This window comes from Parus major, chromosome 1 (genome assembly GCF_001522545.3).
Source record: "Parus major isolate Abel chromosome 1, Parus_major1.1, whole genome shotgun sequence".
Lineage (NCBI taxonomy): Eukaryota > Metazoa > Chordata > Aves > Passeriformes > Paridae > Parus > Parus major.
Window position 1 is genome coordinate 68267589 of NC_031768.1, and position 24719 is coordinate 68292307.

Sequence of the window (24719 nt, forward strand, 5' to 3'; positions counted from 1 at the left end):
CAAGAGGTTGTCTCACTACTGATTTGCTATTTTTGAGACCAGTAATATCACCACTGTTAAGTAAAATCACATAAGCATCTGATTGGTTTTGCTGTAAACTGACTGCACTCTTCTCTAAACATTTCTTTTTTGTTTGTTTGGGGTTTTTTGGGTTGTTTTGTTTTTCATTCTTTTCATTTTTTGAGGTTAGGGTTATTTTCCCCCCCTTTTCCTACAGGACCACATCAACACGTGTGCATTTGATCAAAGCAAGTGTATGTATGCTTGCATGCGTATGCACACACAAAACATATGCACAGTGAAAGAAAGTGGAACACATTCTTGATAACTTTTTACTTGGAAATTTTACTGACTTTGGGGTGATGGGGTGAGAATGTTACCAGCTTTCATTTGAGCTCTCTTTTGTCCATTTTTGAAATTTTAGTTTGCTTTATAGGTTTAAGGTGCTTTGCTTTAGATTATGAAGATCAAGATGCTGACTCCTTTAAAAAGTAATAAACCTGGCACGTCTACTGAAAGCTGACTATAACAAGATATTGTTTGCTTTTTCTGGTCCCCTGATGAATTATTACGCAAATCACTTCCCACAAAAACCATCATACCAGAAGTCTCATGTAACAAACTTTCTCCCCTCATAAGTCTCTCTTTTTCAGCATGACAAAAATGACGATATAAAATGACTGAGGAGATACAACCTCCTGTATTAGTTGAGACTTTCTTAACTACTTGCCGTAGAATGCACTTTATATTTGGTGAACAGCAACATGAGCAGTAAGTTTAACAAGAATATGCATGGACACTGTAAGACAGTTAGATCTGTATGAAGAAAGTCCAGAATAGAAATGTTGCTATAATATCCCAAAGAGATAAACTGCCAAAACTTTGCAGTTATTTTTCTGCATGCATAGCAGCACCTGCCCTTTGATTTCCAACTTAGGGCAATGTAACCAAGAGAATATCCAATACACACAGAAAGACCAGTGTCTCATCTATCAGAAAATCTCAAGCAATATTATTTTACTACTGGAAGAACTTACTTGAGGCTACAGCCAAATCTACGCTGATGCTTTCACAACAGTTGGATGTATCACACATTCACATACACTAAATGTACAAGCTAAAACATGGAAATAATCAGCTTTGAAATGTCCTCCTACATATCTATCTGTTCAAAATAAGTACCATTAAAAGCAGTTCACTTGGCAGCAATGCTGACTATAATGTATGTCCCAAGAGGACCATCAGACCTGCCACAGATAGCACTTGAGCAAGGACCGAAGGAGATGAGACCCAAAAGCTTGCTCTTCAGGAGAAACACACAGCTGGAAAGCTTTCCCAACAGTGCTGAACACAAGGAAAAACATCACAAGAATAAAAGTAAATGTTCCTCAAATGATCAAAGTATTCTTTGAAAATGTGGTTTTTTTAAGAGATTCTATGGTTGATTTGAAGGGCTTCCTACCACAGGCTGAACCTATGGCTACAGCAAGCAAAATTTCAGACTGTGGTCTTCCCACCTACTGCATGGCAGATTCACCTCTCCCAATAATTTCATCTCTGTGATGAAAGAATACAGCCTCTAATGGAAAATATTAAAAATTTATAACCTGCCATTTCAAAAACACAGGTTATCCATTTATTTTCCATAACTTGCCACATTGGGATAAAAATAAATAAAAAAATGCTGAAAATCATTTTTAAGTTCTGTGGTATGCTGCTCACAACAGAACAAAATATCCTCTGTACCACTGTGGATATGTATATTAAGTTTTTTGCTTGTTAAAGAAAGCATTCAAATGAAATTCTGTTCTTCAGAGCAAGTATGAATCCAGGAAGAGTCCTGGGGTGGGAAGTAGGACCTGGGAACACCAGCAGTAGGATCTGTTTGATATCATCAGGAAGACTGTCAGAAAGCATGCTAAGAAATAGCAATTCTCACACAGTTATGAAGAAAAAAAAAACACTCAACAAAACCAATGAAAGACTTAGCTGTTTACTAAATTGAACCTCTCAGGCTTGTAAATCAGTCTTTGATACCTAGAACTATGAATTGTTCAGTGTTTACTTGGTGTTCCTAAGTTGAAGTACTGAAAACAAGTCAAATGCAGTAGCCTTCATTTCTCCTTCAGAGAAACTTGAGGTTTAGTTTGACATTTCCCAGTTTTCAATATACAGAAAGGTTCTGAACTGCTAGAGTGCAGCAGTAGTTTTTGTAAAAATTCCAAAGCTGAACTTACTTTAAAAAAGTTGCAGATTTTGGCAAAGGTATTTTAGGATAATTATTAGTCACATACTTTGTCTTCAAAAACATCATGCTGACTTTCAATATTGATATGTTCTTACTCCTCATCACACACTATTCATCTAGTCATCACACAACTTATTCCTTTTTCAATGGAAGGAGTATTTTATGAAAAAACATTCAGCATGTGGGGATGCAAAAACTGTAAAGTCAGCATTGAAGTCCATTTTTGTGCATGACATACTACTATTAATGTGTCAAAAGCAAAGCAAGTTTCCCAGACTGTGCTTATCTTCATCAGAAAGTATTTGTTTGCTGAAAAACAGAGACTGTGCTGCTGGAAACTCCTACTAACAGCGTGTACGCCAACATTTAATTACTCAGAGCATTTAAAAGCAGACCAAAGGACATATCAAAGGCATGCTTATCTCTGCCAACCACAAAAACTCATCAGGACAAACCTTTCTGGCAGCTCTCAATAGTTACTGTTAATTTGCCAGGATTTTCTGACTGTTCAGTTTTAAAGTACATACATTCACTGATTTACCATTCAATTATTGGACTGGAAAGAGCAACATTTCAGTACTTTTGAGTTAATGCAAAGAGAATTTGAGCAGAGATAACTGCACTAATATGTACTATAATCTGAAGCTAAGAAATATAAGAAAGGTGGAAGAAAACCAAAAAGTTCCAGAAAAACAGATTTAATATTTAAAGTATGAAAAAATGTTTTGAGGAAATAAAAAGTGAGAATGAAATAAGAAGAAACTTTCAAATAAATGTGCTTTGAGCAGCAATTAACTGAAAATTCAGATTCCTGATTTTAAGACGTGCAAATTTAGTTATATATGACAGAACAATGTTAAGATTATCAACCTGTACCATCTGAAGGAAAAGGAGGTATAACTGAATAAAGAACACAAGCAACAAATTATACTGCATTCAGAAGTTAGAGACATTACTTTACGGTATAAAAATAAATGTAAGCTGCTATTTTTCTCCCCCACATCAAATCTCTACCAAGATAGTTCTGTAACAGGGTCTGTAAATGACATGGCAAGAAGAAAACACCCAAGACTGACCACATTGACACCAGTGACATGCAAGACAGCCATGTAAACCATAATCCTCATCTTTTAACTATCAAGGTCTCACGTTGCCAACTGAAGTGTTCAACATAAATAAGGTTGCATACCTGAAATCAAATTCTCTGAGTTCACTGATCAGGTTCACAGTGTTGTGCCTCCTAAAACCTTTAAAAGCAATTGTACTAATCTGGGCCTCATGCTGCAGAGTACCCAACTTCCATCCATTCCCCTGCTTCTCTTGGGAGTCTCCTCTAGGCAGGCAGACGGCCAAGAAACTCTGTGAGGGGATGGAGAAAGGATCCGTGAAGGCAGGCAATTCTGAGAAATCAAGTTATAGGTATGCAATCTTATTTTTCTCTCTTAAATTGCTCCTTTTACTGAGGACCAGACTAGAAAGCAGCAGTTATTAAAAAAAAAAAAAGAAAGAAAGGCCAAAGCAAAGATATGCAGAAAGATTTGGCAAAATAATTCAGGTGACTTTTCCCCTAATTTATTTACTAAAAAGATTGAAAGACCAGGTAGTAAGTGCCCCGGTCAGGAAACTTATCTTCCCTACGTATCCCTGTAAGTTCTTTCACAACAGGTCATTCTAATTAAATAATACTTTGGCTTGAACAGACATTGATGTCTTATTTCCAACTTCCCAGATTATCCTGCCTATAAAAGGAAGTTGAAGTAGGCCAAATAAAGGATCCAGATAGCCCATGAACCTGTTTCAAAGACACATACACTAAAATCAGCTTGCCATGAATACTGAAATGTAGAAACATAAACAAGTAGAATATTCCATTAGCCTCCAGTGATTTGCAGCCCAGAAGTAAACACAGTGTCTTTGCAGTCTCCAAATATTTCTCTGCCATGGGTAAACCTACTTTCCCCTTGAACCTAGGCAAATGTCCACAATAATCTGTGGAAGTTCCATGGCTTATAATTATCCCTTCACAGGTTTTGAATTTGATACCTGTCTAGTTTCATTGCTAAGTCCTTAGTTTTAGTCTGGAAGAAATAAACTTTATTAATTTCTTCATTAATCCAGATGATTTTTCAGACCATATTCCAGTAATTTTTAACTCCATTATATTCCTTTCCATCCTTAAAAGCATGAAAGCAGTATTCCACTTTGCTGTTCTTCATCCAGCTTTTCCACACCTTTGATAATCCCTGTCACCTCTTCTTAACTTCTTTGCTGCTCTTCTAGACCCTTCAAAAAACATCAGGAGGACCACACCTATAGGATAGGAGTCTATCAGGCACACACATCTTGAATACAATGTCTACCATTTCACTGCTCTTTTCTTAACAAGCTACATCAACCTATTTTCTATTTACAGCTATTCAGCAAGAGGACAGTATTTTCTTCACTCTACCTAACTGTGGTCCCAGACTATTACTGAGTGGCAACAGTCACAACAGAGGCCATCATTTCATGTTTAGAGCTAATTACATTCTTCCTTTGATCACACTGGTTTACGTTACATCACCTGCTATATTATCAGTAGCAGTTCCAGTCTTGTAAGATCCTTCTGCAATCAATCACAATTGGCCTTTGTTTTTAACAATCCAAATAATTTGGTATTACCAGCAAACTTTGACAGACCATTTATCTTCAAAGCAAACATGTGAAAGTGTTAAGAAATACAACTCCAAGGACATCTTCTTGTGAGACCCATCAGTGATCCTCTCTGTTCACTCTGTTTCCAATATTCTAACCAGGCATTAAATGAGAACTTTCTCTGCCATACAACTACTTAGGTTCTTTGAAAGACTGTTGGACTTCATTGCAAACTCCAAGGTCTTATCTACTGGATCTTCCTTTAAAGAACTATGATAGATTAATGAGACATGACTGCCCTTTATAGGACCATAACTTCATTATTTTCCAGTGTGATGAAATAATGCGTTCCCAAGAATTTTATTCTAATTCTACTATTTTATCTAGAACAGACATCATTCTTCTGTGACTCTCTAGAGAGATAAAAAAATGTAACAAGACCTGATTTACATGGAAATTGAAAACCATGACTGGGAAATGCTCAGAAGTCTAGTCCTGCACGTAACAGTCATTAACCTGGCAGTAGATCTTCCAGTTTTATCTCACCAAATTAGTTTCACATCAGGCTCATTGAATCTGTAATTGCAGTTTCTGATTTGCCACAGGATATGACATGTAAAACTAGGGTTTCCTCCATCTGAGATATTACCACCAAAATCAGTGGCAGAAATCAAGTTCCATCTCCACTTATACTGGTCAGCTCAGTGCAAAGTCAGTGAGAACCACGCAGTATATAAGGGATCCATAAGTCTTTGAAAGTCTTTTAACCCTTTAAACATATTCACACACTACCAAACCACTATATTCTGATGTAAAAGATATCCAAGCAAAGTTCTACATCTTAACCTTTGAAACAGTTTGAATTCACAGCTAAAACCTCTAATTTCAAAGGGCACAAGAAAGAAAAAAACCTTAGTTTTTATTTCTCTTCACATGCTGGCAGACTAAAGACATTTAGGGAAGATCCTCTCTAAAAAAAAAACAGACCATGTCACAGTCCTCTGGTCATCCCTAGTGCAGGATCTGATTTCAGGGCTGGTCTTGCATCAAGTAAGAAGTTGGCCCAAAAAAGTTCTGCAGTGTATTTTTCTGCCTTTCTGTAATTCCATTCAGCAGTGACCACCTCTCATTCTCAGCATGGCAGTGTTGTTTTCTGAACACCTGACTCAGTTTGTAAGACTGCAGGGGTCATGAACTGGTGCTAACAGAAAGAATGATTGACAGCACACTGTTGTGGAGAGGAAGAGGCTTCAGCCACAAGCATATGAGCTCTACTGGGCAATTTGCTGAGCCACAGAGCATCCTGTGACAGATTTTATTTAAGAATGTTGATGTAGTTTTAGTGACTCCATTGAAGCTATGCATAAACATGATTTAAAAAAAAAAAAAAAAAAAATCAGACCTAAGATGTGAAGTTGGTGTCTGAAAAGAATATGGTACAGGGATTTTTCAACCCATTTCTTGTCTTAACTACTACTTCACGTATCAAACCATCAAAATAAAATACTGCCCAATTATTCCTTATAATACCTACTGAGTCAAAAAATAGAAGGGTAGGACACCTAAACAGCAAGCACCAAATTGACATAGCATATCTTCTGAATTTTGGAATCATTAAATGTTAGGTGTTACCTGCTGACACACCTGCAATAAGGACACCAGAACCCCTGGCTGTCAATTTTGTTCCAACTTATTTTTCTTTCAAAGAGCTGTAATTCCCTTACACGCTGACATAAATTTTGTATTTGGTAATTTAAAAAACTTTTACAAACAGGAGGTGAAGAAGAACTCTCTCATATCAATCAGCTTATGGTATGACTGAACTGATCAGCCAAAAGAGTTGAACAACTATTTGTGACCAGATGTTTACTGCTGAATTATTTGAAACAGTGTACAGAAGTATTATATAATAGTGCAGTTTCCTTACCCCATTTCCGTTTTGTGAAATAGGAATCAGCACTAGGGTCGTTGAAGTGTCTGCTCATCATGGTCTCTCCTCCAGCATGGAAATCATATGCAAACACTAGAGCTTAAAAATAGAAATAGGTTATATTTGTTAACTCAAACACATTTGCAAAATATCAACACATCATCTGGGGGGAGGGGCAGTGGGAAAGAAAAAAGAAAAACTTACAATGTTCTCCAAAAGCTTTAGTGGTAAACACTTCACGCAAAGTTACAATATTTGAGTGCTGAATCTTTTTCCACATGTCAACCAATACCATGCACTTTGTGTTAACTAGACGAAAACCTAGGAAAAAGTGAAACCCAAGGCTTAAAGCAGAATGTTTAGAATGAGAATTTTTTACTTTATCATTTCATCTGAAACTGCTGAGAAGCAGCCAGGCATTAAAATATGACTGGTATGCTTAGGAATGCTAGTCTTACTGAGACAGCTCAATTTTTCTCACCATGTATCCTCCGAAGGCAATATGGCAGGTCGTCTTTACTATTTACAGCTTTATAGCACGATGTAATGTACCCAAAGTTGCTCGTTTTCTGTATCCGATTGGGCGGTGGCAGTGGTTCCAAAGGAAAGAGACTGTGGTAGCTGTCCACTTCAGCAGGAACTGCTAAAATCAGTTTGTACACAGAAACACATCAGGCCTCAGCTGACTGAGAAAAGTTACTGAGTAGCAGAGAAGATGAAAATGACTTTCATTAATATATAAGTTAAGTTATCTCCACCATCTTTTATGTGAAGTTAAAATTCACTATTTTTGCTTTAATACCAACACATTGGTAGGTTCACAGAAGTGATCCCACGGAGCTAAAATTATGGTCTTCAGAAAAAGTGTTATACCAAGTAAAATCAACAGAATAGATGGACAGTTCTATCTGCCATTTTCTCATTTACCTTAGAAATTCACCCTATGAATGATACTTCTTTGGTGTTTTTCCTAAAATGATTCAATAATAAGCACTCATTTCCATGCAGGCTTCATACCATAATAAGAACCCGATTTTCATCAGAAAAAAAAAGCAAGTATCAGTTTTACGTGTGTTAATATACTGGTTTAGAAAACGGGAAGACAGAAGTGCTAAAGGTTTACAAATCAGATTAAGAGATTACCCTCACACTTCATCTGGATTAAAACACTAAACTTCATTTTTTTAACTGCATCATTATCATCTTATGTACAAATTTGAGAAGATACTGCAAGCAAAAACTGTTTAAATCAAGCTGAATAATCTAAATTCCCAAAAGCCAAATTACAGTAAATAGTATTTGGTTCTTTTGCCTGACAACTAGTACAAAGCCTTCTCTGATACACCAGCCAAGTAACTTCAAAACTGCTTTGCTAGTTTACATACAACCTTTGAAAAATATATGCATCATTTAAAGAAGATCCTATCATCTACAAAGTAATACAAAACTCTTCTTCACAAGGCTTTACTGCCTTAGTGATTTTTCCTTTCTCAGCTACCTCAAGTATTCCTAACCATTAAGGAGTTTCAAAACAGAAGAAAATTACAATAAAAGACAGAAAGAATAACTCATATTTCTAAAACACTTTGCATTTGGTTAACCATGGCCTGGGCTGGTGACTAAAGCTACATGAAAAATTATAAACAGGAGGCATTTTTTGTGAGATGATGTTAATATAGGTGAATGTGCATGGTTGCAGAAAAACATGATCACTGTTTAGAGTTTTGAGAAATGCTACTTACTTACCAGGAATATCAGCCTGATCAATCTGGGCCATAGTTATTAAGTGTCTGTTGATGAGTTCCTGAAGGAAAATTTAAGTTTTTAACATTATAATTCAGCTCATTATTTTTGATAGTTTAACAGAACACCGTCTTTGAAGTACTAGCTACCCATACTAAAATAGAGAACTGGCACAATTGTCTAGGACAGAATGTCTAGAAGACCACTACCTTGAAAATTTGAATGATAAAATACCTAAATTCTTGAAGGAGCTTGAAAAGACATTTGCTACAGGTGTCACTGACAAAGGCACCTACTACAGTAAAGCTGAAATTCATAATATTCACAGCCAGCCTTGAGATGATGAGCCCTGAGAAGAGCTCTTCAACTAACACCTGCATACACTTTCATTTCAGCGTGATACTTTAAAACTGAATAGCATTGCAACTTAAAATAATGCTACAAAAATAAACACATGCATACCAAAAAACACATCAGTTATAGTAATGAGCTAAATAGTAAATCACGGCACGCAGATTAGTTCGCATGTTGTAACTCACTCCCACCCTCTGTTGTACTCTACCTACTACAAGATTTGATTTTTCAAATTCTCCACAGAGAAAACTGACTGCACAGATTGCAAGTGTCTATTGCTCTTTTATCATTAGTGATTTCCTATTTTTTGCCACGATATGCAATTTTCCTTCAAACTCTCTACCCTCTTACCTGTCTGAGCTCATCTGCCATGAAGAAGGAAGGTGCATTTGCTTTTGGCTGCATGTAAGCAACATGAGGTGCAGCTGGATGGTAGATGTGGTAGTTTGGAAAAACCTAAAAACAAGATATTTCAAGCTTTTTAATGTCCTTAAGGATAAGGTAAATGAAGAGTTTTCTACTCTTTCAGTTCAAACTACAGAACTATGAAATCTTCATGTACAGTACAAGTTAGATATACTGTCAGATGTGTTACAATTTTTTTATGTGGTATTCATTTCTAATGATTTCAAGGAAAAGGGAGGTGTATATGTATATATGTGTGCACACAGTTACTTTAACAGTTTTGCAACTGCCTTTTCCCCATCACTGTGAATGTAAAAGTTATTTAACCTTTCAAAAAAAAAAGAACTAACTTCTTGATGTTTTCTCATTATGAATGTATCCTCTGAGACATACAGAATGCTTTCTTAATATTGCTATGTTAAAACCCCAGAAAGCTCTGCACAGCTCTACATGAAAAAAACATAAAAATTCCTCTGGTCCCTACATTTCAGTGATTTTTGGAGAACAACTAAAATAACCAAAAGGCCTAAGCTTCATACAGAATAAACAGTTTATAGCATTAAAAATAATACCTGTAGTATCAACCAATTCAGTATTTACAAACTCCAGACAGCTGTGTATTGAAAGCAAACATACCATTCCTGTGACAGGTGCTGGAGTTGTATCAGTGTAGAAGTATGTTGTTCCACCCACTGTTTCCTTCTGGATCACCTGGCCAGTAGATGGAGGCTGAGACACAGCGTTAGCGACAGACGCAGAGGCACTAGTAGGCACCATATAGTTTGCTGGGTTAGGAGTATGACTTCTTCTTCGAGGAGCAGGAGATGTATGAGGAGTTATTTTGGGAGAATGAAGAGGAGAAGATCCTGCTGACAGTGACATTCCTTAAAAAAACACAAGAAGATATTCTTGATCAAATCTGTCATCAAAAAAATATAGCAATTTCAGACAAAGCAGCCTTCACTACCAACAATATTCTGAGCAGGTGAGACACACTCAATTCTTCATATAGATATAGAAATCCTTGAGAGATAAAATAGTAAGATGTAATGACTGAAGAGATATATCTTCCCAAAGAACTTTGCTTAGTGTAGAGAGATAGGGCTTGGGAACTTAAAATATACACACAAAGAACTGAAATTAAAAACATAGAAGTTGCTGAAAGGGGAAGACAAGTCAAAATAATGCTGTGTCTAAAAGATAATACATTAAACTGCAGAAAGTTGAAATATTAATGACTATATAAATGAGTGTTTACTTAACAGTTACATGAGCAGTCAATAGAGTTTGCTTAGCTGAAACTCACTTCACCTAATTATGAGTCTGGCTTTTGTTAGAACTGCACAGCTATGAATGTCTCCAGTAACACAGCACACAAATAAGTGTGTTAATAAAACAGAACATGCTACTATTAATAACTTCAGGGGAGTAATTACCTATTTTCCTGTAATTATTATATTCAAAAGTCATCCTCCAAAAGATCTATTTGATATGTAAAAATAGGTAACATCTCATGATACGAACTCTATTAAACATTCCTGTTGAGATTTTCTAATTTATTTGAAATTATTTTAGTGGCTGGTGTTCACCTTCAGCATTACAGGGGCAACTCCACTGACACCTGAGAAACTGTTTCTAAACAAAGTGCATCAATGAGAAAAACAAGGGCAACTTTTTTACATTCACACTTCTTAGTTACCAAACAATCTAATTACTTCAAGAGTTATTGCATGCAGAATTCTCAGATTTGCCTATTTATAAAAATTAGGTGTAAAATAGACATTCCAGGGTGCTGCTGAGGTAGATAACCCTTCAAAAAAACTCCCTGCAGAGTTACTTACTAGCAGAAGATGTGACATGTTCAGGTGTTCAGATTAACACCTTTCAGATGTTTCAGAGGAAAACATCTTTGAAAGTTATTACTCAGTTCAGACTGAGACGTACTTTCTCTTCTGTGCATTCAAAATTGCATTAGTCATATTAAATATTTTTCTTGAAAGCAGCTTTCATATTTAACATTCTATTGACAGCTGAGAATTCTTCTCTAATTAAGAATTATTACTCAGATATTTGATTAAATTAATTCCATAAGCTCTAGTAACCAGAGTAATTTAAGCAAATATCCAACTAATGAAAGCAAGAAGAATTTTTTTTGCATACACTTTTTAGTTACATAAACTAGTTTATTTAACTTCAGTCACGAGTTACTATATGCAGAGTTCTCAAAATGTATCATCAGTATTGTGTAGGAGTGATTTCACACTCGTATCATGTCCCTAAAGCAATCTCATCCCTCCTACATTTCATTTTTTTCTTTTTTAAAACAAAAGATAAAAGCAAGTAAGTTTCAGTATTAACAAGTATTTCCCAAGCAGTAGCTTGGTAAAAATTACTTTGAAGCTGTATTATTCTAATGATATTAACAGAATATCTGTAACCTTTCATTTAGCCCCTCTCATGTACTCCTTTGACATTTCAAAAACTATGTTTATTAATTCAGCACCATTCTCTTTTGTTCCTTGAAAGTGAATAGTTCCAACAAAATGAACAAGATTTTTAAAATATAACAGCGCTAAAATCATATGAGTTTCTTTTTCATTGTGTTTTTTAAGTTATTTATTCTTTTTATAAAAATGTAGACTTCAAGAATATTAAAGGGAAAAAGTCTACATTTTTCTAGGCTAGAACTTTTCTTTACATTAATACATGTACATGTGTGTATACACACCTTGTAGATAAGTAATATTGTAGAATTTTGCTGATTAGTGTACTTAGTTTAAAAGTGAATTATAGTAGGCACTGCCAAATGGTAACATAAATAGTCTCCTAAAAATCTGTTTAAAAATTAACTGTGTGACTGCAAAATGCTACATATTTTGATAGCACCAATTTATGCTACAAAAGAAATTTAAGTTCTCATTAAGGTAAAAGTTACCTAGAGTGACTGAGCAATACTTCAGTATTTCAACAGCTACTGTAAAGATTATTACATTTTTAACAAAAGACTAAAACATGAATGCATTCTTAATCCACTGGAGGAAAAGAGCAATTTCAAAGGAAACAATGTATTAGTGTTAAAAGCCAAAGGATGACTAAAGTGGCCATAAATGGTAGAGTTGCTTCAGTTTAATGATATCTAAGAGTTCTCTTCATTTATGGAAAGTTACTGACACGTCTTTTTCACTCTATTCCAATAAAGCTGTATTAACTGAAGTCCTCACAAGCACATCATCTCAACCCAGACAGGAATAACTGGCTTCAAGAATAACTCAATAAAACAGCCAACTGTAGGGATTATGAAATAAAACCTCATCAGCCTTCATATATACTGATGGACAATTAACTCTCTGCTTTAAAATAAGCTCTAATGTAAATGCACTAAAACTATATGTACAAGACAGTAAGCAATATCTTAAAAGAAAAGTGAAGACTTGCAACTTCCTAAAATTATACTGTGACCTTCTACTACAAGTTTCCCAGAAGAAAAATGATCTCTAGTGGTTTTTACAGATACAATTTCAAACAATTTCCACTTTAAGATTTACTTTTTAGAAGAATTCATTTCTGCCAAAGAATAGTTACACACATAAATCCTTAATGTCTTTGCAAAGGTATTAGTGCAAGATTGAAGGAAAAGGATCACAGCATTACACAAATCCTTTCAGATGGTCTTCCAGTCCAGTTAGGTCTCATTCTGAAAGGACATTGAGAATTCAGTGAAAATCATCTGGCAGGCAGAACATACGGCCTCCCCATTTGCCAATAAGCATAGTGAATTCAGGAGGCAAAAGCAGCTTAACTACAGTTTAGTTTTATTCTACTAGAACAATATACTACATGTGCTATAAGAATTCTGCTCCTAGTGCTGTAGTATGTATGGACAGGTTGAGACAACAAATACTGAAGGTGATTGCTTCTTCTGAGAGACTTGCATTACATTCTGCACAATCTAAGTAACTATTGAAAGCCCAGTGTAAAAAAAAAAAAAGGAAAAAACTCTTAATACAGTGAAACTTATGCATATTTAAGTACTTAATGCAGCTAATAAAGGGCACAAACTCAAGTAGGTATCACCAACTTCATTACTCATTTGTATTTCAATAACTTAAAACTATACTAAAATTAATACTTTATCATAACATAAAATTAATATTTAATCATAGCAAATAGAATTAGAGGACAATAAAGGAAAGTAGTTATATTAACAAGTGATTATATATTCCTACTGACTCATACTCAAGGAAAAAGATGTTACTAAACATACAACAGTAACAATGGAACCACACCTCACAGAATTAGGCTGGTTTTAACAGCAGAGTTTATATCAATGCCTATTCATTTAAGGGCCTAAGAAAAAAAATGAGCTTTTAAAAATCTAATTATGATTTACATATATATACATACACACATGCATATCTATAAATACACATATCTATACATAATATATATATTTTTATATGTGTATGTATATATATATGTGTATATATACATATATATATGTGTGTATATATATATACAAATATATATATCAGTTACCTTGACAAATAATATTAGGCTTTCCCTATGAGAGGATTCAAGATTCTCCTATATTAAAATTCAAATGCCAACAGGAATACTATGACAGACAGCAAAATGTCTGTTTCAAATTGTCCCTCCTGAGACTTTTCTACCAGCAAAGACAGCTCTACATTCCTTGTCTTGGGGAATCTTAATACACTTCATGAAGAAGTCAAATACAGTCTTAAAAGAGCAACTGCAAGGGGAACGGGCTTCTTTCACTTTTACATCTAAAAAGGAGTGGCATGGTTTACAGCTGTCATGGTGGCACACCAACATGGAAATGGTTGTGGGATTTGAAGATCTTTTCTAACATTCATAGTGATTGTGCAGGCTACCTCCACACACCTAGCAGCTCCTGATGCTATTTGTTTTCTATAAAGAGAGATTTCATACTTACATATCCCTCTTTATTCTTACATTTTCATTTCTTGCCTTGTTTTTTTATTTTTGAAGTTTCATTGTGACTGGAGAAAGGTAAATGGCAGACTGGAAATGGCAGACCCACATTGGAGACAATGCACAAAGACATTTTTTGAGATTAATGTTTCTAATAAAGCTTTGTAGTACACAATGTATTTGAATTAAAAGCTAGGTTGTATTTTGAATCTGAGAATTCACACAGATAACCAGGATCAAAGGGCATTAAGCATGATCTGTTAATGACTAAGTATTTACAATTATTTGATTTAATGAGAATTCACTTAGTGAGGCAGGATTTCACTAAACTCACATGTATGCAAATCAGCTGGCCTACAACATTAAAGGTTTAAAAAAAACTTTAGGCTTTGCCTACAAATTTACTAATTTACAACCATATATCCCTATGCCTCTAGTGCCTGTAACACATTTAGAGGTCAAAAATTAGACATTTAACATTTTATCATTTTAATGTTCTGTACTTTAAAGATACCTTAGACTACTAAGTAAATTTTGAAGAACGACTAAGCAAAGTAAATTATAATTTCAGATTATTTCAAGAACTTAAAATAGCCCTCTTAATTCATTAACTATTTCTTTTTTTTGTAAGCTTTCTAACAGGTCATTAGCATTGTAGCTGTGTATTTTCAAGTTAATTAAATCTGATTCATTCTCTAAACAATCTGAGTCATCAATTCTTCCTCTTCAATTTTAATTGGGGAAAAAAGAATATTGAGTCTCTTTGCCTTCTTCTCTTCTTTCATTATTCTGGAATGGCTGCAGAACTTCCTCTGCCCCATAGTTGATTAAGGAGGCTGGACCAAGCTCTTGGGGCCTTCAGCCACACAAACCACCTCAGCTGAAAGTGCTCCATCTCCAGCTGGGGCTTTGGGGTCTGAGAGCTACACTCTTGTAGCTCATCACAAATGGATCTCCATTGTGTCAACTGGACACAAGCACAACACCTTTGCACTCTTGGCTCCTAAAGCCTGCAGGTTCAGACTGGCAGTAGAAATGGGATCTCCTACATTCTGCATAAGCTCAGAACCTGACTTGGACTAAATATATAAGCAACAGCAATTTGCTGTCACTTCCATCACCGATAAAGGAGTTATACTTTAGGTATAACCTAGATATTTTTCGCTACTGGGGGCTATACATCTGCTCTCTCTCAAGTTCAACAGAGCAATGTCTTATCACTTCAGTGACATTCATGAATTTCTTTCATACACTGTGTTACATATCTTAATGACATTAATACTCTAATACAACTACACAGCACTGGGTAAGATACGCTTGTTAGCAAAAGTGCTATTCGAAGATCATAAACTTCTTACTAAATTTCCCACACAAATGGCAAACTGTGTGTGCTTGCTAGCAAGGAAAGAGAGGAGCAATAAGGTAGTACTCAGGTGAGCTTGAGGAAAAAGTTTGGAAATGGTAAATGAGATCTGTTTACAACTCTTCAGTGAAACAATTTCTCTCACCACTTGTGTAAGTTGAATTTTATATCACTATTTCCCTATTCTATTAAAAGTCACCAAAATGAACATGACTCTGTGTTGAGATTACCCTAGAAAGCACTTATATAAGTAAACATGTGAATGTAGGAGTAACCTTCCTCAATGCTACATCCTAATTGGTAAGTCAGGCATGGATTCAACAAGTTATTCAGTCAAGTATCTGAGGTTTCCCCTGTCATATTTTTCAGTACTTCTGCAGTACTGTTAACAAGACAGGCAGAATATATATTTTCCAAGGACAAGGAACAGTAGATGTCAAAAGTGGTTTTGATTTACACCTACCTTTAGGGAAATCTCAGAAATTGGATATGTGAAATAATTTATATTTTTTCATCATCAAGAAGGAAATCAAAGGACTGTTTTCATAATTTACCTACTTTGTTATAGGTGAATAAAACTATGGAAGTCAAATACTCCTACTACATTTCCTTATTTCTCATGAAATTTTGATTTCCTCCAGAACCCTGTAAATTACAATAAGCAATCTTAATCTCACATAAATACTTAAATCCACAAAGTTATTCTACTGGAGAGTATGCACCCTTTAACTAGAAGGAGACTTCTACTTATTCAGAGGAAAACTCTTATCAACTCTTTATATGGATTTCATTTGAATTGTTTTCACTTATTGAAAGCTAACAGATCTCAACCATTTTTTCATGACAAGTTCAGAATGTGTTTCAATGTTTTTTTATTCTGTCATCCAGTATGATCTAAGTGGTGAAGTTTCCCCACACAAAAATACTGCTTTCTTACTTAAGACCCTAATTTTTTAGAAAGAGCACCTCCTAGCTGACCTTGAGGTAACAGGAATTTCTGTGGATGGATCCTGTTGACAGCTTTAATGTTGACATTTAAATAAATGAGAAATAGATTAAATTAGATTAAGAGAATTCTGCACTCAGTGAGCAAAGAAAAGCTTCTAGAAAAATTCAGAGAATCCCATCAGGATGCCTACTTTGAACTATATTTTCATTTTAGTTATACAGGAAGAGCAGGGAAACAAGCCAACTCTGCCTGAAGTTAGTTCTTAGGAATACTCCCCCATCCCTCTTGTCCATAAACAAACAGTAGTATCTGAGACTAGAAAGTATGCAGCATTGGTATCTATATTTATTTCTAGGAGCTGAAATTGTTGTGCAAACCTCTTTCATCAGTGTTACTTATCCTTTCAAGTATTACTTACAGATAGTAAAGAAATTGGACTGTGAAGGATCCCTCTGAGACCCCACTGGACACTTTCCAAAAGTAGATCATTTTACTGTATTCTATTTAATCCTTTATACACTTTTCAATCCAGGTGACAAGGCTGAGAGGCATATAAACACAACAGTTTTCCAATAAGACGGTACAGCACAATATAGGATCAAGCAGACACAGTACCACAACATGTTCATTTGGTCAGCAGAAGTATCAATCACTTTCCTAGCCTGCTCTGGTATGTTTTTACATGCAAACTAAATGCTGGCTTCTTTCACATTGACACTGGCATCAAGAAAGACTAAAGTTCATTTTAATAAATGGTAATTGCCAATAAATGTTAAAAAAAATAATTTATAACATTTGTTGGTCTGCTTTTTGGCAATTACGTAATGCTTCTTGGTAGCCACAAGGGACTGCTGGAGGTTTAAGTACATACAGAAACTCATTAAAGAATCAGCAGTGTGAATATCCAGATTTTCTGATGGCAATATATTAAAAATATTTTATTTATAATTTAAATGCAATTATTGTAATTAAGTTAACATCCTAAGATCAGAAGACGAAAAGATGCATGAAGGGCTTGTACTCTTTAGATGTGTAAAAAAATCTGTCACTCAATTACATGACTGCATGGAACACATTTCAGTAAGAGTTTTAAACCTGGGAAATAACTATAAATTTGCCTTACGATGACATGTGACAGAAGCAATAAAAATTAACACTATTTTGCAAGGCACAGTATTATGGAATTAGCTTGTCTTCTATTTTGTGTTTTTAATCCAAGTTTTTAAGTCCTCATATGCACTCATTAATGCTGCAAAAAATTACTTCTAGATCACACAATCTAGAAATAAATAAAAAGAGCACACTGATGTGTAGTAAACCAAGATCATATGCATTGTAGACTAAAATGCATTTCTAGACTATGGGTAGTTTAAATCATCTTCAGGTACTGCTCTGGCAAGAACCACTTAAGACACAGTATATGATAAACTCAGCAATCCTTTTACCCGAAAAGAGCAGAGTAAATTGTTAATTTCAATGCTGCTGTGGCTGAGCGGATTTCACAGCCTCCAGTGTTATTTCCATACTACTGGAATATAAATCCAGAGTTCCTCTGCTTTTTAATGATTGTCTTAAAATTAAGAGCTAAAGTAGGAGGTAGCTACATTTATACCCGATAAATCTGATAACTATATATATAGGGTTACATCTGACAAAACAAACCACTGTACTAGAAATCATTACTCTCAACTTACCTGGTGCTAACCCAGCAGTAGCAGGACTTCCCATGGAGGGGTGAGAGAACAAGGCTTGAGAGAAGGCAGACATACTTGACTGGGATACATTACTCAGCCTGGAGGTTGATCCTCCTTTAGGAATAAACTCACTTGCAGAAGGATTTGGTGTCTGTATAAAAAAATAAATTAATTAAATGTTTATTTTAAATGAGATGGGATGAAGAGTGCCTATTTGGTAGAAACTACTTTCTAGAAAGGCCTACTAGTACAGGGGGTATTTTTAAGATACATACAGCTTGCTGACAAATACTGAAAGCTGGTCTGCATGAACAAATTTAGATGTGTTTTTGGCTTATGTCTGAAGTACTATAAGCAAACTTTCCATATGAGCAGCTGGTCTACAAATTCATACATTTTGCAAAAGGTTTTCCATAAGCATTACATTACAAATTGGAGAACAGACTTGACATTGAGAAAGCTTTGCCACAGCTGGACAGACTGTTTCCCCATGACTTGAGCAATTTCATCTCAAACTAACTAGCAATTTCAAATTAAAGGAGTAAAAATGATTCCTACTAGAAAAGTCACCCCTGCCTCTATTTCAAATAGATCTGTATGTTCAGATTTTTTGTGAAGCTAACTTCTGCTTTAATTACCTGTTTAATTTATCTAGCACCCTTAATAATGAAGTCTAACTTGGTGCCACAATAAAAAATAGAAGAAGAATGATGGTCAAACATGAGTATTTGTTAGTGCATAAAACAAACACACAAGCAATTTTTAATTTCTATTAAAATCAGTCCAGACAGTTTTGTAGTTTAGGATCATGGCATGTTTGTTTTGAAGTGAGGTTTTTGTTTGATTTGGAGCAGGGAAGGTTAGAAAAGGAAATCCCAATTAGAGCTCAAAAGACAAAAAGCTTACCATTGGACAGCCAATTATAAATGACAGGAGCGTAACAAAAACTACATTAAGCCAAGAAATAAAATCAATTATTACATGGAGACTCTGAAAAACTAAAAGATTATTAAATTACAGGACTTAGTTCATTAAGTAATTTGCAAAGTACCTCTCAAAAGTGTCTAAACTAGTAGGGTAAAATAAGACAGCAACAGTTCCCAATAGACAAGGGATATTGTTAAGATAATCCATAATGGTTTTTTACAGAAAATTATACTGGACTACTTTGGTTTCAAGCAGTTTTAAAATAACCAAATATATCAACTGTTAGTTAAGTTACCAATATTGATTTTACCAATATAAAGTGACATCAGAGAAAGTAAGCTAGTGCCAAATTAGAAGTGAAATGTGAAAAATCAGTGTAGACAGTGAAGTATTTGAAAAGAGTTTTTGTTAATTGGGTTTTAATACCTTTATTTGAATATTTCTGCAAAATATCATAGTATTAATGTATTTCAGTGCACTGAAAAAGAAGATTCTCAAAGTTGTAAAATTAAGGAAGATGTTCAAGTTTAAAAGCAAATAGCAAAAATGTTCTACCTTTAATCACACAGTAAATTTTAATCACCATCCACTTTATGATATCAACTTTACCACCTTATTTGTCACCTTACATGTGCATATTTCTGAATATTCAAAGAACAGCTGTAAGTAAATATGTAGATTGTGAAGTAAAACATATTTAAATGGGTAAAGAGTTCAAATGAATTTTAAAACTCTTTAATCATAGTTAGGGAAAACAAGATATATGCTAATACAGCAAAACAAATAAGAAGTTGAGTTATACAGACTGAAAACACATACCTGACACATGTATAATCAAAAGGTAATATTATGGACTTATCTGAATTTAAGTACAGGAATACCTAAGAGAATGGTGTTCCTCTAGATAAAAACTGGCATGCAACCATTCAGCAAAATCTGCACTGAAACTGGAGAAAATTACAGAAGTGGCGAAGAGTGAAGTAGAACTTTTCCAAACAGTGATAGAGCTAAATAGTTATCAAATAAAACAACTGGGAGAGCAAGGGACACTGTTTGTATCATCTTGCTAAAAGAACATAATACCAGAGAACTACATGATCCACACTTTTCCACTGCTGAAAGTAGCAATGACACATGCACAGCTCTATCACATCTAAATACTGTATCAACCAGGCAACAAGGGCAAGACATAGCATTAGGTTTAAAACATGCAAGCAGAGAAAAAGACACCTTCTGGAAGGTAGCTAGAGCAACAGAGAGTTCCCAAAATCCCATCCATGGCATTCTGGCTAAACTCTTATTTTCACCTACTGAATCAAAAAACTCCTACAGCAGAGAGATACTTCTTATTTCTAAATGCATTCTACAAATTTTCATAGACATGTTTTCATGTCTAAAAGTTACTTACTAAATGTTACCTATAGCCTTCAAAATTTTTAAATGCAGCTTCACTTTAACAAAGAGCTACACTTTAACTGGTAGGTATTTTAATTTATGCAAATGAAAGAGTCAAACCCAGCAATCTGCTAGGGCTGACCTGGTTTATGCTGCAGAATTACAAATAGCAATAAGTCAAGTTTGATGGAAACTCAGTTTCATTCCATTTTTTGATATCACAATTCAGGATAAGCACCAAAACTTTGTATGATGAAGTTGTTTTTCCGTAACTTTGATGAAAATGTTGTCTATGAGTAAATAGATTTGATTTATGAAAATCAACCCTGTACTATGAAAGCCTGTTTTACTTCTCTGTGATGCTACATGAAGCTGCAATCCAAGACTGTCCCCACTGGTAAAAAAAAAGTGATTTAACTTTTGGTTGCAATTTTAAAAGACCCTTCCATCTTCAAGTTGTTTTCTAAATACAGAAAGATACTCAAGATACAAAGTCACAAGCCAGAATAAACTAATCCAAGTAATAGAACAAATTCTAGTGGAATGGTGGTCAAAACTAATAAATGCTTGGACAATTTGAAGCCTAAGCCTCAATCCACATTTAAATTCATTACATCTACGTGAAGCTGCAGTTCTTAAAAATTTTCATGCTTTTGAAAACATTTTATCTGAAGTAAAATATTAGTATTTCTGAATACAGTTTTCTTCCATGAAAATAATTAAAGCAATGAGGCCAGATTAAGTGACTAAACTAAGTGAGGAAATGCAATACTACTATCAGCTCTTTAATATTTAATATTTTAATTACTTTTGAATCTTTGTAGATAATTATTTGGCAGCAATGACCATGCAAATATGCCAGGATTAACAAGGCATATTCTTAATAGCCAATGATTCAAAATCTTATATTCTTGGCCTGAAAAAATATCCTACTTTCACTCTGTCAGGTCATAATACAACATATAAATTCCAGTTTTAGCTTTACATTTGGATCAATGGTAAGCCTGAAAATCTGTTTAAATGGTAACCACACTTTAGAACCTGACAGGGTATTCTTATCCTTTTTCCATTAGAGTCCTACCAAACTTCCCAAAATGACATTAAAAAAAAATTTAACTTTTATAAGGATGAAAATAATCTCAATCATCTTAGTGAAAACATTTTCTTCACTCTGTATTATGTTTCAATTTTGCACAAGTACAGCTCTAAACAAATTTCATTTAATTAGTAATTAATTATTCATCTCAGAATAAAATAACTTATTCATGCTACATGAGACTTAAAATTTTAAGTCAGGATAAATCAGGATTGGTAAAATATGTAGAGAATATGAGTATTGAAAACTGTCATTAATTTTCAGAGTAACCAGAAGAATGAACATGCAAGAGTCATGCAATGATTATGCAATACTGTGATGTTAAAAAGTAGCAAATGTACTTCTAAAACCAAAACAATAAAAAAAGCCTACTTGCATTGTCTGCACCTTGTTAACTAAGTCTATTTTCAGTTTCAAATGTCAATGTCCCATAAAAAGGCACATTCAAAATTTCAAAATGCTAATCAACGTGTTGTCAACAAACAGAATTAAAGAGAAGGAAGTTCAGCTGTGTCAGCTACGTTATGTATTTCTAGCAAACCACCTAAGATGACATCTAACTGATACCTTTGCTAAAATTTCCTTCATTCCCTTTTCCTCTTAACCTTGGCAACCGAAATCTGATCTCCCTTCTTCCAATATATTAATGAAGATGCTGTGAACTAAAGTAGCAAAGCAACTTCCCTAATTATCACCCAAATAACTTTATCATGCATTCTCAGAATGATTCCATGAAGAAATTTCATCTAAATATCCTGTTCTTCAGATTCTTTATGTCCATGCTTCTTTTCAGTCAGCTTTGCAAAGAAACTTCCAAAGACAGACCACAGAACTGAGTCCATCCAGCTCCACTTACAAAAACAATTCCTAAACTTCTATACATTAGAGTGAAAAAAACATTATTAAACACTTATAAATACAGTCCAAATGAAGGCTGATTTTAGCCATGATGCAATTACTAAGGATGGAACGAAAAAGTACAAAGTGAGGCCAGGATTATTAAACAATTCATTTGTATCACCAGTCAGCTCAGAGTATGTCTGGTGGCTTTTATGCTTTTACAGGTATTAAAAGGAAATAAAATTAAGTATGGAGGGGAAGAAGCAAAATATTCTGTGAGTATCACAAAAAAAAAAAAAAAAACCACAAAAAAACACCCCAAAACAATACAAGACTTCTTAAAAGAAAGTACAGATGAAATCAGAGAGCAAGCCAAGGATCTAAGCTGAAGACCCATCACCGGAAGGACTACACAGCAGCATGTGGCATTACTGTATGTTAAGGAGTTTCACATAACAGATTTCTGTAATCCAGAAATAAATCAAAATTCCTGTTTCATCAGCTATAAACTTCAATACATATGATTTGTCTTTATGCTCCTCAGTGATAAACTTCTAAGGCCCCACTGCTATATTAATTAATAAATGAACCCTCAAAGTGCCTTTAAGTACAGAAGTGAGCTGGAACACAGGGACATACAAGTTATGAAAGTCATTTTTGGAAAGTCATGTGAGGATCCCACAGGAATACTGGAAACCACTCTTCTCTCTCTGTCTCATTTCTCATTCAGCATCTCACAGCACAGCTCTACAGCAGCAGAGACACCACATCAGCTTCAGAGGCTGTAATACCACTTCATTAGCTTGGTTCTGGTACATTCAACCAAAGCCCAAAGCTAGCTACCTAACTCAAAAAGTAGGCCAATCTCATTTGATTTCAGAAGGATGTGCTAATGTACTTCCCATGCTAGAAACTGGATACAAGCCTCTTTGTTCTCTTTTTATGTCCTCCTTCACTTCCAAATTCATGCTGATCTGTTCTGACATCCCAAATTACATAATCATGTAATGATTACAGAAAACCACCACTAAGCCACACCCATGCTTTAAAGCAGGGCAGTCATTTACCAGTCTATTTTTGGCACAGTTTTCAGAATACCTCTTAGGAATACAGAAACATGCAGAAGTCTTTCTTGAGCTTAACATGTTGTTATTATGTTGTTGTTGGGTTTTGGGGTTTCTTTGTTGTTTTGGTTTTTTTTAATGGGCAGAAGTTCTATATGAGGAGATTCATTTTACAGAGCATTGTTGCAATTCCTCCAGGGATTCCTTGCAAGCCATGACATCAGGAAAGGATGCATTTTGTGATGTCAGAGCAACCCAGAAGACATGGAAGGTTGCCAAGGACTTCAAAGAAAATCTCTTTCTATCCCACCATTGAATTTGTGTAACATGCTACACTATTATAATTACTGTGACAAGTCATCACATCACTCCAACAACAGGCTCTAATAAATTTCAAACTGCCAACATTGTTAGTTATGTTACTCTATTGTTCTTGCAAATGAATTAAGAGTCAATTTTGTTAAAGCTGGATAAAATTTGTTGGCTAAAGATTTATTGGTTTATAAACCAGAGCACAGGCTCAGACAGAACTATTAGTGAAGTCTTGTTACAACCAACAAGTAGAGCTCACTAAAAAGTAAACTTTAGAATTAGATTTAGAATATTTTCATGCTTCTTTAGCAAAAGTACTGCAAAGTACTGTAAAAACATCTAAATTTTAGAGGTCTATGCTCCTAATGCAACATACTTGAAAAAATTAATTTTGATTATTTCTTGCTCAAGAAACAAAGAATCAGTAATTGATGGTGAATAAGATCTAATATGTATAACTAAAATGTATCTATTCCTACTTTTTGAAGGAGGATTACCATCTGCTATTATAATATATATCATGTGGTAGTATAGGAGCTCAGAACATTTCCTAATATAAGATAGGATCCGTCACTATAAAACAAACTTTGATTTGTTTTATTTTGCTTTTTTAATGCACTACTCAGATCACAATTCACTCTGCAGACTTCACTTTTAATCACGTAAGTGTAACACCGTATGTAAAACATATCTGGATTATAAAGTTATAGCCATGCAGGATTAACCGTTAAATTATATTACAATGCAAGTTTTGACACCTTTCCTTCTTCAGTCTTGCAAGACTCCACAGTTTCTCTTCAATCCCTCCT

At 34.6% G+C, this 24719-nt stretch overlaps 1 protein-coding gene across 10 annotated transcripts in view; it reads right to left on the bottom strand.

Moving 5' to 3' along the window:
• The window catches only part of PAN3 (poly(A) specific ribonuclease subunit PAN3), a 65796-nt gene that overhangs the window by 18283 nt on the left and 22794 nt on the right, over nt 1–24719 (bottom strand). For 9 of the 10 annotated variants that reach the window (XR_001520662.3, XR_004498010.1, XM_033515394.1 and 6 more), the window contains 7 exons: nt 18277–18427; nt 9951–10198; nt 9261–9365; nt 8559–8616; nt 7294–7455; nt 7017–7133; nt 6810–6911 (listed from right to left, as the gene is read on the bottom strand). Coding sequence is in view for 8 of the 10 variants with exons in the window: in XM_033515394.1 (XP_033371285.1) it covers nt 6810–6911; nt 7017–7133; nt 7294–7455; nt 8559–8616; nt 9261–9365; nt 9951–10198; nt 18277–18427 (943 nt within the window). In the remaining 2 variants the exon portion in view is untranslated. The remainder of the gene's footprint in view (nt 1–6809; nt 6912–7016; nt 7134–7293; nt 7456–8558; nt 8617–9260; nt 9366–9950; nt 10199–18276; nt 18428–24719) is intronic. The other variant, XM_015623023.3, reaches the window with a different exon arrangement.